The 16,035-nt window shown below is 39.3% G+C and overlaps 2 protein-coding genes across 4 annotated transcripts; both read right to left on the reverse strand.

Annotated features, from left to right (window-relative positions):
- Window positions 1-1,355: 1,355 nt before the first annotated feature.
- Window positions 1,356-4,616, reverse strand: LOC112032090 (probable serine/threonine-protein kinase PBL25). Of its 3 annotated transcripts, none has more exons than XM_065765041.1 (5): window positions 4,197-4,616; window positions 3,477-3,679; window positions 3,174-3,363; window positions 2,505-2,896; window positions 1,356-2,318 (listed from the first exon to the last, which is right to left on the reverse strand). In XM_065765041.1, the coding sequence occupies exons 1-5, from the start codon at window positions 4,330-4,332 to the stop codon at window positions 1,608-1,610; spliced, it is 1,632 nt and encodes a 543-aa protein (XP_065621113.1). In that variant the 5' UTR covers window positions 4,333-4,616; the 3' UTR covers window positions 1,356-1,607. The 3 variants fall into 3 exon arrangements, with proteins under 3 accessions (XP_065621113.1, XP_065621114.1, XP_023920566.1); XM_065765042.1 differs by having other exon boundaries at window positions 3,477-3,661; window positions 4,197-4,615; XM_024064798.2 differs by having other exon boundaries at window positions 3,477-3,649; window positions 4,197-4,610.
- Window positions 4,617-9,674: 5,058 nt separating this feature from the next.
- On the reverse strand, window positions 9,675-12,428 carry LOC112032105 (uncharacterized). The gene is made up of 4 exons (XM_065765038.1): window positions 12,138-12,428; window positions 11,603-11,900; window positions 10,146-10,273; window positions 9,675-9,782 (listed from the first exon to the last, which is right to left on the reverse strand). The coding sequence occupies exons 1-4, from the start codon at window positions 12,426-12,428 to the stop codon at window positions 9,675-9,677; spliced, it is 825 nt and encodes a 274-aa protein (XP_065621110.1).
- Window positions 12,429-16,035: the final 3,607 nt, after the last annotated feature.

Raw genomic sequence — 16,035 nt, forward strand, 5'->3', positions numbered from 1 at the left:
GTGCATGATCATCGCGGTGTGATTGTCTTGATCCATGTCACCTAAGTGACATTGGTTTCCCCATGTATGCGACACGCATCAATATTCTTGATGCTTTGAAGATCTCCGGCATGTCCTAGTACGAGCATTTCACCATGAAAATGAGGCACCTTTTTTGCTGTATTCTCATGGCGAAAGCTTGGTGAGCATAGTGTTTTGTGTGCTATAACGCACCTAAGGCGAAGCGCTGCTAAATTTCCGCTATGAAAATAAGGCGAAATATATATTGTTGGATTTCCGTCGTGGAAATTTGCTACCACTCCCAAACACACTAGGGAAGTATCGATCAAGACCACACCCTTTCCGAAACCAAACCTCAAAGCCCAATCCATTTAAAGCCCCGAAAGCCAGTGTCAATAGCTTGTTTTTAATTGCCAATGTCCTTAACTTATGATTTTATCAAACCAAAGGACTATTTACTGACAAGCATTGTGAGGTGTGCCTAACACCTTCCCCACACGTAACCAGACTTTCGAACTTAAAAATCAAGATTTTTTACCCATTCATATTAGATTAGGAAAAATTTCTTAGCCTAAGATCGGTAATAAAATCAAATAGAGTGAGGTGATCATCACACCTTAGAAATAACCCAATGATTGGTGACGACTACACTTACCTTTGGTAGCTCCATTAAAATTGACTCATTTTCTAGTCACACACTAGAGGTCTACCTTTCTTCACAGCACTCGAGCTCCCGAGCCTGCACGCACAAGCATGCGCGATCGTCGTCGCAATGGGTGGTCAGACCACCACAAGGCATCGACACAAGGTTTAGTTATATAATAAGGGTGCTAATTGCAAGTTTTTATAATTTTGGGGTGTAACATGTAACTAAACTCATAATTTATGATGGATTTCTTTGGTTTTTATTTTATTTTATTTTATTTTATAAATTTTATTAGAGAAACACACAAAAATGTCATAGTTTAATGGCATAAATTTCACTCATTTGTTAAAAGAACCAAGGTTTGAATATCCTCTTTTGTTGTAACTATCAAATTATATAAAAATAAATAAAATTATTTCTTAAAAAAATAAAAATTAAATTAAGTTTGTGCATAAAATGAATGACAAAAATCTTGAAATATGAAATAGGACATTACCACCTTTAGAAATTTTTGTCCCCAGGGGCCAATGGCTTTCCCTTGTCCAAAAAAGATTAACGTGGCTTTCTACCAACTTGCTCTTTTTGGATAAAACCCGTCTTAAAATAAGTAATTTATGAATGGGCACTACAAATAAGTACCCTGTTGAATATTTTGAGTAATGTCATTAAAATCACCTTTTATATTCTATAAATGATAAAAGATCCTTCCTGTTTAAAATGGATCTATTTCAAGATTTAGACTAAACATTACAAATATAAAGTTGTGTTTAATGTCATATCGTACACTGTGAAAAAAAAAAAAAATTCCTAACAGTGAAATGGAGATGATCACTTGTAATTCAGTGCTGCTTCTGTTGTGGTCTATAAACAAAGATTAGCTCCTGGCAATAGAAAAAGAAAGATGAAGAATTATTCGTTTTGTGATATTCAGGAAGAAACACAAACACTTGCAAGCAATCTCCTACGATAAATCCCCGCTACTGCAGTTGTTGACTGAAGATACACGTCCATCTCCATCGTGTGCTCCCTTGCTGCTGCTATGGCTTGATGACACTCTTCCTTCATATGAACTAAAGCTGCTGCTGACTTTGTGCATCAAAGAAGCTCTTCCATTATGTGATCTGTTGCTGCTGCTGCTGTTTTTGCAACTTGAGTTATGGGAAAGCCGTATTTTAGTATCCATAAGAACGGTTTTTTGGTATTCATTTTCACAATATGCTGTCTCTCTATCCTCATAATCTGAAGCATCTCCATGATCATGATGCTCTTCATGTTCATCATCTATTATATCAATATCCTCATGGTCTGAATCTGAACTGTCACTCCCCAGCATGTCTGCAGCTTTACTATCTGCATCTTGGTGTATTGCACTACTTTCACTATCTTCATCTTCATCATCTGAAGTATTGTGGTCAATGTGATGATTTTCAGTTTGAGAAGGTGTGGCAGGCGATGGAAGAGGAGCAAGCTGGATGATCTCTGGTGGAGGTGTAGAAAGGAAACTTAGAGTAGTTACAACATCACTCATAAAGGGACGGACTGCTGCTTCCTCCTGCAGGCACATGGCTGCTATTGCAACTACTTGATTCAATTCTTTTTCTGGGAATTGCTTTCTAAGAAGAGGATCAGCCATATCTGGAAACCTTCTTGGGTCCCTGAATATGGGTTGTGCCTGTTTAACCATGAACATAATAGAAAATAACGTAGTTTAACAGATAATCGATTATTAAGGGCTCAACGTGTATGCATAATTTCTGGTTATCTATAAATTACTATTTTTTGAAGTTAAAAAAAAGAATAAAATCAGGAGTTGGAAGGCACATATATCTCTTCTAGATAAATTAGTAAATAGAATTACCCAAGCAACTAAATTTTGCTCTTCAATCGGTCTTGTGGTGTCAATGGCTCTTCGACCAGTAATGAGCTCTAGTAAAACAACTCCAAAACTGTACACATCTGACTTCAATGTGAGATGACATGATTTTGTGTACTCTGGAGCAGAATAACCATACGTACCCATCACCCTCGACGATAAATTGGTATTGTCCCCAAGAGGGCCAAGCTTAGCTAGTCCAACATCAGACAGTTTTGGGTTAAAATCTTCATCCAGCAAGATGTTTGAGGATTTTAAATCACGATATATGACAGGGGGATTGGCCTTATCATGCAAGTATTCTAATCCTTTAGCAGCACCAAATGCAATTCTTATTCTTGTAAACCAATCTAATGGCTTCTGATCTGGTCCAATATCTGCATAAAAAATATGGATGGAAAATGCTTCAATAAACTTTAATGTTTTAAGGAATAATTAAAGGGAACATCGTCGATTGGAACATTATCACAAGTTTGCTTGAATTGCAAGAAATTAAAGAAGTATATATAAATGGCCTTGAGAATTTCTGCAATTTAGAATAGTATGCTATTAGACAAACACAAAAGCACACAGGTAAATGGTAATCAAAACTGGTCTGATTATGTTATAGAATTAAAGAAACAATCAAACAAGAACTGAGGAAATTAATAATACCAAGAAGATGATCTTCTAAAGAACCCCCTGACACGTAGTCATACACCAAAAGCCTTTGATCTCCGTCAGCACAGTATCCTATGAGATTGACCAGATTTTCATGGTGGAGGACACCGAGCATTGAAACATCCACAAGAAATTCCTTGTAACCATGCAATCCATTTCTGTCAAGTTGCTTCACTGCCACCACCTACACAACACAACACATTAATGGCAGAGAAAGTTAGAGATTATTCATTGAAAAGAAAAAATAACAATAATAAATGGGGAAAAAAAGGTAGGGGTCCTTATAATTAAGGTAACCTGCTCGCTTGCTTGAAGCGTACCCTTGTAGACTCTTCCAAATCCACCTTCACCCAATAGACATTCTTGGCGGAAATTCTTCGTTGCTGTTGCTAACTCACGGAAAGTGAAAGTTTTTGCTGCACTATTTCTGTCTTGAACTTCACAAACTGCAGCCTTTTGTTTCTTAATCTCTACACGCACAACTAGCGGAGTTTTAGCTACTGAACCTTGTACAAACTCTCAATTAGATATATGGAAAAAATAAAAAGAAAATCTTATGTTGGAATGAAAAGTATCATGCTTCAACGGTGTTTCTGAAAGAAACATTTAAGATTCAAATCCACCCTCTCCATTGTAACTACTAAAATTATGAAAAAAAAAGAAAAAAAAAAAACTCCTATAAAGTTAGTTGTCCAAATGTTTTTTTTTTTAATAGGTGAAAGACATGTCAACAATTCAAAGATTATTTCTCAAAGAAATTGGATGTCAAATGTGGTTCACTGACTTGTCAACTAGACTTTTACAAGCTGTCTATATTTCAAGAACAATCCCAAACGGTAACAAAATTTTCGTAAGGAGCAAACCTTTTCATAGCAATAAATGGAAATTGCAATAGAGAAAGAGGAATTAAAAATCATAATAAGTTGAGCGAATTATATAACTGGTTAATCTGTTATAGGCATATAATATGTAGGAGTAGGACAAAAAGAAGAAGAAAAAAATTGATGAAAATATTACCAGGCGATCTTGATGTAGTGTGTTCATCAAATGGAGAAACGTGCTCCCTCTTGCTATTTGTATTCGTACTCCTCTGGGACGCGAAGCACGGGAAGCAACTCATGTCTGTAACTGTGTGTGCCAATGATCTAATCATATGCTTGATTGAATCCAGAAACAAAAATTAAAATAAAAGCAAGCGTTGAAGAATCCACTAATAATATTCTTCAAAGAGTATATAAAAATAAAAATAAAAGAATGTTGCCCTCAAGCTAGCCAGCCCGTAGGCAAAGCTGGCGAGGAGATGCTGAAAAAATATTTGGTGGGAAGAAAAGACGGATGAGTTTTGGTTTCCGGGAGATAAAAGAGGAGATATGAGTGGACATTTTGGTAGGGAAGGGAAGAAGGTGTCATTTGAAAGGAGAGCAAAATGTGGGATTCTAATTCGGTTAGTGGATGCAAAATCATGCATGCCCTTCCTTCCAACCTATTTATGGTTTCTATCCAGCCTTGCCAATTTTCTTTTCTAAGCTGTAAAAAATTCAAATGAAGGTCATAATTTTGGGCATTTCCCAACTCTGCCATACTTTACTACTTAATATTCATTTTTTTTTCTTTAAGAAATTCAAACTCTACCATAATTTTCGGCATTTCCCAAGCCTTTTTCTTTAAGAAATTCAAACTTTTAAGAAGTACCAGAAGCACTACTCGCACATATTCTTGTAAGTTTCTTCCTTCCTACGATCTTCTCTCCTCGGCCAATCTCCTCGGCCTTTCATTCCTCACTTCCTTTTCTTAAAAACTTCATCAATTTCCCCTTAGTTTGACCAAGTGGGTAGGTTTAAGCACCTAGTAAGTTCTCCCGCCGCCATGGAGAGTTTTAGGGCTAGGTACCACATCCCGCAGAGAGTAGCCCTGCAATATTGTGCCCTAAACCAAATTCTTATATATAGAAGAGAATGTGAAGTTGTCATTCCTATGATCACCTTTATAGAGGGAGTGATGACACTTCACATGGGTAGGATAACTAGAGATTACCTAATCAACCACAGGCTGTGTCCCCATCAATGCGCTCCTAACTTGTTTAGAGTTTTAGGGAGTGTAGATGCTCTAAACAAGCAGATGAATTTAGAGCTCACATGGCACGACGTCGTTCACATGTACGAGTGTCATTCCCTTGTCAGCGCGAGATTTTATCTCAAGTCCTGGTCCGACACTGTTAGAATGGTAACATGTCTTCCTAAGTCCAACAAGGGTTTGAAGGATGATTACCTGATCATCTCCAGGGATTGGCACGACGTTCTTCATTGCCCAACTTGAGAGGGAGAGCTAGGTGGGATACCCTAGGATTAGGTCCTTCGGCAAGGGATTTAGCTCTCTTAGCTTTACTTCCTTTCAATTTCAATACTTTTCCTTCCTCTGATGATAATTTTCATCAATCTGACCATGATTTCCTTCTTGGATGTTTTTGCAGATAAACGGCATGTTGCCTTGAGACTCAGCCTAATCAACGCTTTGGGTCTCAACAATTTGTTGTGGTTAGAGATATTTATAAGCGAAGACGCTGCGAGTCGTCCACTTGATACTTGACTTCGAGCCTCTGTCAAGAATATACCAGGACGCGGACCAAGCGATAAGAGCCGATGATCCAAGATTAGCCCGCATAGACATTTCTTTGCCTAGTTTTCTTAGCTCGAAGAGATCTTCCACTAGTCGAATTGCCTCTTCAACGCTCCACCCAAGAAGTAGCTGCTTTGAGGGAGGAAACAGCTTCCTCACATCTATCTCTTAAGGCCAAGATTGACCAATTTCGTTTTGAAGAAGAAGGAGAGGCGCCAGACAGGCTTGTAGAGCTCTCGGATTTAGAGGCGAAATTTGATAAATTCTCTGTGGCTCATTCTCCAAGACTTATGGTTGCTCGGGTTGATACTAGCTTTGAGGAAGAAGAGATGGCCTTAAATCCAAGGAGGAACCTTAAAGACTTAGTAGCTGGGAGAAAAGGGTCATCATCTAAGGATACCCCAAAGATTCAACTTCCTTCCAACCCTCCTCTTCCCCCTCTCCCTTCCTCCCTTGGCCTGCATCCCGACCCAAATTTGTAAAAGAAGAAAAGGAAAGGGAAAGAGATCGAGGAAGGGGAGATTGCCCCACCAAAAGACCCCAAACAGCCAAAAACAAACAGAGAGAAGTAAAGGGAGACTTCGGTGGAGAGCAATGAGGACTCTTTAGGGGCCGAGGTGCGCTGACCACAGCGCATTTGTGCCCTTAGGCTGGAGTTGGACGGCACCCCCATTCCTTGAGATGCTTCAGTCTGAAACTTCCAAGGAAGGCATGTGGGCTATGTTGCTAAAACCCTAAAGCAGCCACTTCTCCTTCCCAGAGATATGGATGCTCTTAGGCGCTTCAAGCAGCCAGACTTGTTCTTGTCCCTGAAGAGGGAACTTGCCATGGTAAGTAATTTGACATATCTTTGAATTGAATACTTAGCCACTCTTTCATTCCTTCTCTCCTTTACATAGGATTTCTCCGTTATTTTTATGTAGATTACCCAACAAATTTTTGTGACTGAGGAGTGGGTCAATAACACCCTTAATCAGATTAGGGTGGAGGCCCACACCCGTGCCAAGACTGAGAAGTCATTAGGGGCTCTTAAGCAGGAGCATACCAAGCTGGCCGCTACGGAGAAGGCACGTTTGAGTGCCAAAACCAGATTAAAGAACGCGAAGACCCAGGCCAAGGACCGACCCAAACAGGTTCATATGATTGAGATAGAACTGGCCACTCAGAGACAGTTGGTCTTGGAACTCAAGGCGGAGTTGCAAAAAGTTAAGGAGATAACTTGGGTGGCCAGTGAAGTTGCTGAGGCCGAGAAGATAGCATCCTATGAATGTGGGGTGTAGGACAGAGACCAGGCTAGCTGAACAAGTGGTTAGGGTGTGTAGGGACTACTGCGCCAAGACATGGGCGGAAGCGCTCAATCGGGCAGGGGTTCCTGCCACTTCTGAACTGAGGAGTGTTGAGAATATCTTTTTCCTAGAGGACATTAGAAAAGATCCAGATGTGCTCCCTCCTCCTAAGCAGCTCCTCACCACCCAAGCCCCTCCTCCCGATGCTGAAGTCTCAAAAAGGGTTAGGAAAGGTGAAGAGGCTCAGCCACCAGTGAAGGCTAGACATTCTGAGGAAGCTCTCACAATTAGGGATATGGTCTCCCAGGCTAAGGATATAGAGCTTTAGTCCAAGGCTGGGGATTCCTAATCTGAGACAGCTGATCCCAAAAAGGACCCTCCGTAAGCAAAAGCCTAGCTATAAAAAATTTTATTTTATCTTCCTGCATGTATATATATATATATATATATTTTGTCGTGGTGTTTCACCACTGTTTGTAATAGACTATCCTTTTAATCAATGAAAAGATTTTACCTTTCTTTCCATGAATCTTTTTTTTTTGTAACCTTTATTCTTTTATCAGTATTAGCCAAGATTGCGAACAATAGTGGATTGTTATTTCTCATTCTTTAACAAAATCCAAAAGTATTGCATTATTTCTAATTCAAATAAATTGAACAAGTGCCAATCATAAAGAGAATTATCACATACTTGTACTAAGAGCTGGGCCTTCTGCAAAAGAGGCTGAATCTCATGGGGATGAATAATATATCTTGTAAAGAAACAATAGGGCAGACAACCCTTATTCTACTCAATACTTATATAGATATCTAAGAACATTAACATACATTAAGTTACTGATTCGAGGAGCTGAGTGTAACTTGAGACATGCTTTGAAACTTGGGAAAAAAGAATAGACGTTATTAAGTATTAATTTACCTAAAGCATGTGGTCTGTGGAGCCAGACATGACTAGGATTCTATTTAATACTTCGATAGAATGAGTAGATGTCCTAAAATGTTAATTTCCCCAAAGCATGTAGTCTGAGGAGCTAGGCATGAGTAAGGTTTTGTTTAAACACTTAGAAAGATGTCATAGAGCGTTTAATTTCCCCAAAGCATGTGGTCCGAGGAGACAAGCATGACTAAGGTTCTATTTGAACACTTAGAAAGATGTCATAGTGTTTAATTTCCCCAAAGCATGTGGTCTGAGGAGTCAGGCATGATTAAGGTTCTGTTTGAACACTTACAAAGATGTCATAGAGTGTTTAATTTCCTCAAAGCATGTGGTCCAAGGAGTCAGACATGACTAAGGTTCTGTTTGAACATTTAGAAAGATATCATAAAGTGTTTAATTTACTCAAAGCATGTGGTTCGAGGAGCCAGGCATGATTAAGGCTTTATTTAAACACTTAAAAAGATGATAATAGGACGTACGATGTATCTACACAATAAATAAGCATATGATAAAGGAAACTTTTATTAATAATAATACTTTTTCAGGTTGTTTATATTCCAAGGGCGTGGTATTACATGTTCATCTAGGTCTTCAAGGAAATATGCTCCTATACCAGCCACCGAGGTGATGCAATATGGCCCCTCCTAGTTGGGCCCCAACTTTCCCCATGCTGGGTTCTTTGTAGTACCTAAAACCTTTCTTAACACCAAGTCTCTAGGCGCTAATGGTCTCAGCTTCACATGGCATCATAACCTTGCTTGAGCTTATGTTGGTAATATGCCAATTAGACCACTGCATTTTCTCTTCTTTCTTCAATAAAATCTAAGCTTTTTTTTAGCAATCCATTATTGTCGCTCGGATTGAAAGAACTTGTCCACGGCGTTAGGAAGCCAGTTTTTAAAGGAATAATCGCTTCGACTCCATAAGTCATTAAAAGGGGGTCTTCCTTGTTGATCTATGAGGTGTGGTTTGGTATGTCTAGAGGACATGCGACAGCTCTTCCACCCATTTTCCCTTCGCATCATCTAACATCTTCTTGAGTCCATTCACTATGACCTTGTTAACAGCCTCAGCTCGTCCATTCTCTTAGGGATAAGCTGGGGTAGAATATCTATTCGTAATTCCCAAGTCATAATAGTATCTCCTGAAAGATTTGCTATTAAACTAAAGGCCATTGTCCGAGATGAGGGTACAAAGGATCCTGAACCGTATGACAATGTTTTTCCAAACAAATTTCTTAGCATCCACATCCCTGATATTTGCCAGGAGCTCAATTTCAACCCACTTAGTGAAGTAGTCCATGCCAACTAGCAAGTATCTCTTATTTCCTGTTGCCTTGGGGAAAAGGCCTACAATGTTGAAGCCTATTGAGCCAATGGGCCAAAGCTAGATAGAGGATTAAGGACTCCTCTTGGTTGGTGTATGTTTGGTACGAATCTTTGACTGGTTGCACTTTCTTACATATTCTTGTGCTTCCTTTTGCATATTTGGCCACCAATAACCATGAGTGATAGCTCTGTGCGACAATGATCTACCTCCAGTATGGCTTCCACAAATTCACTCATGTAACTCCTTAACGAGTAATTCTGTTGTCTTTGGGTGTATACATAGTAGGTATGGCCTAGAAAAGGAGCGTTCTTGCTTCCTTTTGCATGTTTAGCCACCAATAGCCTTGAGTGATGGCTCTGTACGACAAGGATCTGCCTCCAGTGTGGCTTCCACAAATCCCCTCATATAACTCCTTAAGGAGTAATTTTGTTGCCTCTGAGTGTATACATAGTAGGTATGGCCCAAAAAATGAGCGTTTATATAATTTTTGGTCCTCGTACAGCTAGAATCGAGAAGCCTTTCTTCGTTCCTTGTTTGCTTCTGATTTCTCCTTGGGCGGGATATCCTCCTTTAAGAATAGTATCATGGGGTCCATCCATCTAGGACCTACTCTAACTTGGTGAACATGGACCACCTCTTTTTTCACCTCTGTGGGCACAAATCCTCTACAAGGATGACCTGAGGCAGACTCTACGCTGAGGAGGTTGCAAGCATAGCTAGGGAATCAGTATGTGTGTTTCTACTTCTAGGGATATGCAATAGGTTGAAAGATTCAAACATTGATTGCAAATGTCTAACCTGACTCAAGTACCCTTGCATTCTTTCATCTCTTGCTTCAAACTCTCCTTTCACTTGGCCAACGACCAATCTTAAGTCTGAGAACATCTTTGCTGCCTTTCCACCCATTCTTTGAACCATGGTCATTCCTATCAGTAGAGTCTCATATTCAACTTCGTTATTTGTGGTCGAGAAGTCCAGCCTCAATGATTTCTCAATAATAATCTTTTTAGGGGATACTAGAACTAGCCCCACTCTGGATCTCTTCTAATTTGCTGTACAATCCACGTATACTTTCCAGGATAAGGGATCTTGTTGGAAGATTATGCCAACTAATTTTTCATCCATGTCACACTTCTCCGCTTCTACTTCCAATGAGGATTTAGCAAATTTGACTACCAGATCCTTGAGGACTTGGCCCTTGACAGAGGTACGAGGTATGTATTTGATGTCAAAAACTCCTAGGATTGTGCCCTATTTAGTAATCCTCCTCGTGTAATCAGCACTTCAGAGCAAAAACTGAGTTAGGACAACTACTGTGTGTGCCTGGAAGTAATGGGGGAGTTTACGTGTAGCATGTACCACTGCCAAAATGGCTTTCTCTAGTGGTAGATAACAGACCTCGGCCTCATGTAGTGACTTACTCATATAATAAATTGGCTTTTGTATGCCGCTATCAACTCGTATCAAGACTAAGCTTATAGCATGAAGGGCCACAGCAATGTAAGCAAACAGGAACTTATCCACCTCAGGACTGGACATGATAGGAGGCCGAGAAAGATAATCCTTAAGCTTGCCAGAAGGCTAAAACACATTCCTCGGTCCACTCAAATCCATTCCACTTATTCATCAACAAGAAAAATGGTCCGCATCTATCTGCTGACTGAGAGATAAACTGGTTCAAGGCAGCAATCATTCTAGTCAGTTTCTGGACTTCCTTGAGATTTTGAGGTGATTGTAAACTATTAATGGCCTTAATTTGGGTGGGGTTAACCTCAATTCCCTGGTGAGTTACCATGTTGCCTAGAAACTTGTCTGATCCCACACTAAAAGAGCATTTGGAAGCATTAAGGCATAACTTGTGTTTCCTCAAAATTTCAAAAATGTTTCCAAGGTCTCCTACGTGTTGGGACACCACCTTACTCTTCACCACCATATCGTCTATATAGACCTCAATACTCTTGGCCAACTATGGTTCAAACATTCTAGTCATCATCCTTTGATAGGTAGACCCTGCGTTTTTCAACCCAAAAAGTATCACTTTGTAATGATAGTTTCTAGTGGGAGTGACAAAGGCTATCTTTTCCTAATCACCTAAGGCTAGTGGTATCTGGTGGTATTCTTGAAAAGCATCTAGGAAACTTATCCAAGGATGTCCTACAATTGCGTCACCAACTGGTCTATCCTAGGCATAGGGGAGGGATCCTTCAGGCAAGCCTTATTTAGATCTGTAAAGTCTACACACACTCGCCATTTACCACTCTTCTTCTTCGCCACCACAGTATTAGCCAGCCACTCAGGGTAGAAAACCTCTTTGATAGCCCCTGCCTGTTTGAGCTTCATCACCTTGTCTCTGACAGTATCAAAGTAATCTTTTGACGAACGCTGAGGTGGTTGCTTTTTGGGGGTGACAGATGGATTAACATTTAAATGATGGTACATAAAGCTCGGATCCACCCTCGGGGTTTCGTAAGCGCTCCATGTGAACACATCAACATTTTTCCTAAGAAACTCTATCAGCTCTTCCTTCTCTAGAAGAGGCAGCTGAGCTTCAATCTGAAAAAACTTCTTTGGATCATCACTAACAACAATCGTTTCTAAATCTTCACATTTCGCCTCCTCGGCTAATCCATTGATAGGCAAATCCGGAGCTTTTAATTGTTATAAGCCTCTTTCAGCAGAGGCCAAGGACTCAGTTTTAGGCTGATGTAAAATGGCTACCACTAGGCACTGCCTAGCCATGGATTGACTCCCAACAATCTCTTTAATTTGACCGCCTGACGGATATTTCACCTTCTGGTGTAGGGTAGAAGAGACAGCTCCTAGCGCATAAAGCCAATGCCTAGCCATAATGGCCGTGTAGGGGGAATAAGCATCCACCACGATGAAGTCCACCTCCACCACTTCTGAACCAGCCTCCACAGGTAGTTTAATCTGGCCCCTTGGGATGACTACCTTCCCATCAAAACTCACTAAGGGTGAATCGTAGGCTATTAAGTCCTTGGATCTCAAGTTCAACCCCTTGTACAAGTCAGGGTACATTATCTCAGCATCATTGCTTTGGTCCACCATCACCCTTTTCATGTCATATCCCCCAATCTTGAGCGTGACCACCAAGCATCATCGTGGGGTTATATGATTCCAATCTTATCCTCATCCGAAAAACTTAGTGTCAGTTGTGTATCCACTTTAGCCCCCTTTGGCTCTGGATTAGTGTCCTCGGTGGACAGCTGAGCCACAAACGTCACTCTAGAAGTACAGAAATCGATCATTCCTAAAGTAGCAAAGATGACATTTATCGTACCCAAAGGAGGTATTGAAGAAGTATCTCTCCAGGGTTCTAGATTTGCTAATTCCTGTAGACCACTGGAATGATGCAAAAACTACTTCAGTTTTCCCTCTCGGACCAACTAGTCCAGATGATCCCACAAATTCCTACAGTCCTTCGTAGTGTGTCTTTGGTCCTAGTGGTATTGGCAGTAAAAGTTCTGATTGCACCTCATGGGGTTTCTTGTAATCCTATTTGGCCACTTAAAGAATGGCTCATTCTTGATCTTCTTTAGAACCTGGTGCACCAGCTCTCGAAACACCACATTAACTGCCGAAGTATTGGCAGGCCTTGGTTGCTTAGCAAAGTCCCTCCGAGGTCGATTGTTATTATATCGGTCCGACCTGAAATCCCTCCTCTTTTGAGGGATAACCTTAGCTTTACCTTTCCCCTGTTGCTGGTCTTCCTCAACCCTCTTATACTTGTCAATCTGGTTCATGAGTTGGCGCACGCTAGTGACAGGTTTTCCTGTCAAAGACTTCCTTAAACTGTGCTTGGTTGGTAGGCCAATCTTAAAGGTACAGATGACTACATCATCAAAGTCACTATTTATCTCATTGTATATCTCCTAGTATCTGTCTGAGTATATTTTCAGGGTCTCCCTTTCTTGTATAGATAAGGACAGTAGGGAATCTAAGGACCAAGGAACTCTGCTACAAGTAATAAAATGAGAGCCAAATGTATGGGTGAGCTCCTTCAAGGAATCTATGGAACCCGCCTTTAAGCCATTGAACTATCTCATTACCATGAGTCCTAGACTGGAGGGGAACACCTTGCACATCAAGGCTTCGTTCTTGGAATGGACAACCATTCTCTAGTTGAAATGGCTCACATGCTCCATAGGATCTGTTCGACCATTGTAGATGGTGAACATAGGTTGATTGAATCGCTGAGGAAGTCTCTTCAATCCTGGGCATGAAGGGCGATCTGAAAATCTGGTTCAACACCTTGCTCATAGCGTCATTTCCCAGGCCTTTGCGAGGCAAGCTCTTATATCTACGTTTATGATGGTGCTTCTCATCGTAGGAGAAAGACTCGCTGGGTGGGGTTCTTGATCTTCATCGATAACTAGCATCCTCTTCATCATCAAAGGAAACGTCAGAGTTGGAGGTGGCTCGCCCTCGCTGTGCATGGCCCAACTCCCTCTTTAAGTGGTCAATCTCCAACTGCATGGCTCTGTTATTCTGCTTTTGAGAGACGTGACTTCTAACTCAAGAGTGGCTTCTATTTGTATACGTGCTATGAACGCTACCCTTTTGATTTCTCCTACGTTCAGGATTAAGGAATTCATCTTGTCGTCGGGACCTTGTAGACTCTCCTTGATAGGGACCTGATCCTACCATCGTTCACCGTTACACTCACTATCACCTGAGTAATCTCCCCACAAACGGCGTCAATTGTAAAGACCTAACTTGGATTCCTAGCCTAAGAGGTAGATGAACTTAGGCCCAACAAGTGCAAACCAATGAATTTGTAGAGAATGGATTGGAAAATTAGGATTTAATGAATCAAGCAACAAGTAAAATAGATATCTATGACAAAGGAATGAAAATAACAAATTTACACTAAGGAAAGATGTCCTTAACAATGTCCGAGGAGATTGGTTCCTATATATTTCTTTAAAAGTTTGATTACAAGTTTGATTCCTAATTGCTATAGTATTTTTCCTCTTAATTTTTCGATCCCTTCCTCTCTAGGGGTCCCTTACATTATATATCTCTCTTTTAATGATCTTGGTCTTCCATTTGTTGATCATCTAAGCCACTACTTGAGTGCTTGTCCCATCGGACACCCTTTCTGGCTCTCTGCGAGTTAGGATAGCCAAGACAACACTGTTCAAGGATCTTCTTCACATAAATGTGGTCAGAAAGTTAGTTGCAGAATATTCAATGAGGTGACAGTAGCTTTTCTTTAGATATTTCTAAGCTTTCATCCCCCTTGTACACTTACAATACATGTCCCTATCAATAAAGTATCCTGGAAGGTCACTTAGAAATAGAATATATATTTGATCTGCGCTTTGCCCATCTGAGGAGATAGCCCTTCTCGGACCACCTTCCCCAGCTCTTTTGCTTGCATCTTACTCATGAGATTCTAAACTTAACATCCTCACTACTGTTTACTCACCCTTGGACCAATCAACGTCCTGGGCTAAGGCTCAAAGCCTAACATACAATTTTGGGCCATTATCCCTATAGTGAGGTAGACTAAAATAATTTTATAAAAAATTTAAGAAACTACACTATTGCATGATTTGTTCTTGTATAACTTCAATTTGATGAAGAAACCATTGCTTAAACATGCAATGGCTTACAAAAAATTTGTCAGTTTTAGATACTGCAAAAAAATAACTCAAAAAAAATTCAGATATTAAAACTTCTAAAAGGCTAAAAAATATTAAAGAATCATATGATTCACTACTTAGAAATTATTGAAAAAAAAAAACAAAATATATATGACTAAAAAATAGAGAAATATAAGAGAAAGATGGATTATATTCAAAAGAATAATTTCAATTATTGCAAGCTTTTTTATCTTGTAAAAAATGGCTAAAAAGAGTTTGGTGGTTCATATGTATAAAAATTACTTTTTAAAAAAATACATGAAAATCCATAAAATAATTTTTTTTATTTATTTTTTTTAAACAAAGTAGAGGAGAAGAAAATAACATAAGAAGAGCTCATACCTCTACTTGGTTAAAAAAAAGAAATTAGCGTTTGCTTTGCTTTTATAGTATTCATGATCAACTTAACAAATTTGGAGATAAATTATCAATATTTGAGTTTGAGTTTAACTTGGACTTATCAGAGATATAGAGTTTCACTTCTTGTTAAGTTTGGATTAAATAAAAAAAAAATTTGTTTAAAAAAAATGATAATGATGAGTTTGAGTTTATTGGACTTGTTAGAAAGATAGAGTTTCATTCCTTATTAAGTTTGGACTAAACAAAAATAATTGTATTTAAATAAAATGATAATTGTGGAAAATAGTTTTTTTTTTTTTTAAATATATAAAGGAATAAGTTTTACTAGTGTAAACTCTAAACAACAAAAACAATCATAGACATAAAATAAACGTATGTATTTCAAATATCCAACAGAAGAATTAAAAGAGCATAGATTAAAAAAATAATAATAATGTAGATGACAAAAAAAAAAAAGGGTACCAAACTTAAGATGCAAGACTTGAGGCAAAGAGTAATTCAAAACCAGAGCATCTAAAACAACTAAATTAAACCATGAAAAAAGAATACCATAGGTACTATATGGTTGTATGGAGTCATGCTTGAGCTTTGAGCATGTTAGCAACAGCTAGCCACACCAAGTTCATTGTATGTCTAATTCTATCGAGAGATGCTACGTC

Source organism: Quercus suber, unplaced genomic scaffold (assembly GCF_002906115.3).
Source record: "Quercus suber isolate HL8 unplaced genomic scaffold, Cork oak 2.0 scaffold_602, whole genome shotgun sequence".
Classification (NCBI taxonomy): domain Eukaryota; kingdom Viridiplantae; phylum Streptophyta; class Magnoliopsida; order Fagales; family Fagaceae; genus Quercus; species Quercus suber.

Bases quoted from the DNA above. Each gene is read 5' to 3' on its own strand.
- LOC112032090 (XM_065765041.1), bottom strand. From the start codon at position 4,332: ATGATTAGATCATTGGCACACACAGTTACAGACATGAGTTGCTTCCCG. The intron at 2,897-3,173 runs GTATTATTAATT...TTTTTTATGCAG, and splicing joins TTTAGAAGATCATCTTCTTG to ATATTGGACCAGATCAGAAG. The intron at 2,319-2,504 runs GTAATTCTATTT...ATGGTTAAACAG, and splicing joins AGCAAAATTTAGTTGCTTGG to GCACAACCCATATTCAGGGA.
- LOC112032105 (XM_065765038.1), bottom strand. From the start codon at position 12,428: ATGAAAAGGGTGATGGTGGACCAAAGCAATGATGCTGAGATAATGTAC. The intron at 11,901-12,137 runs GTGAAATATCCG...AAGTTTTTTCAG, and splicing joins CTTCTACCCTACACCAGAAG to ATTGAAGCTCAGCTGCCTCT. The intron at 10,274-11,602 runs GTAAATGGCGAG...CTCTACTGATAG, and splicing joins GGTGGCGAAGAAGAAGAGTG to GAATGACCATGGTTCAAAGA.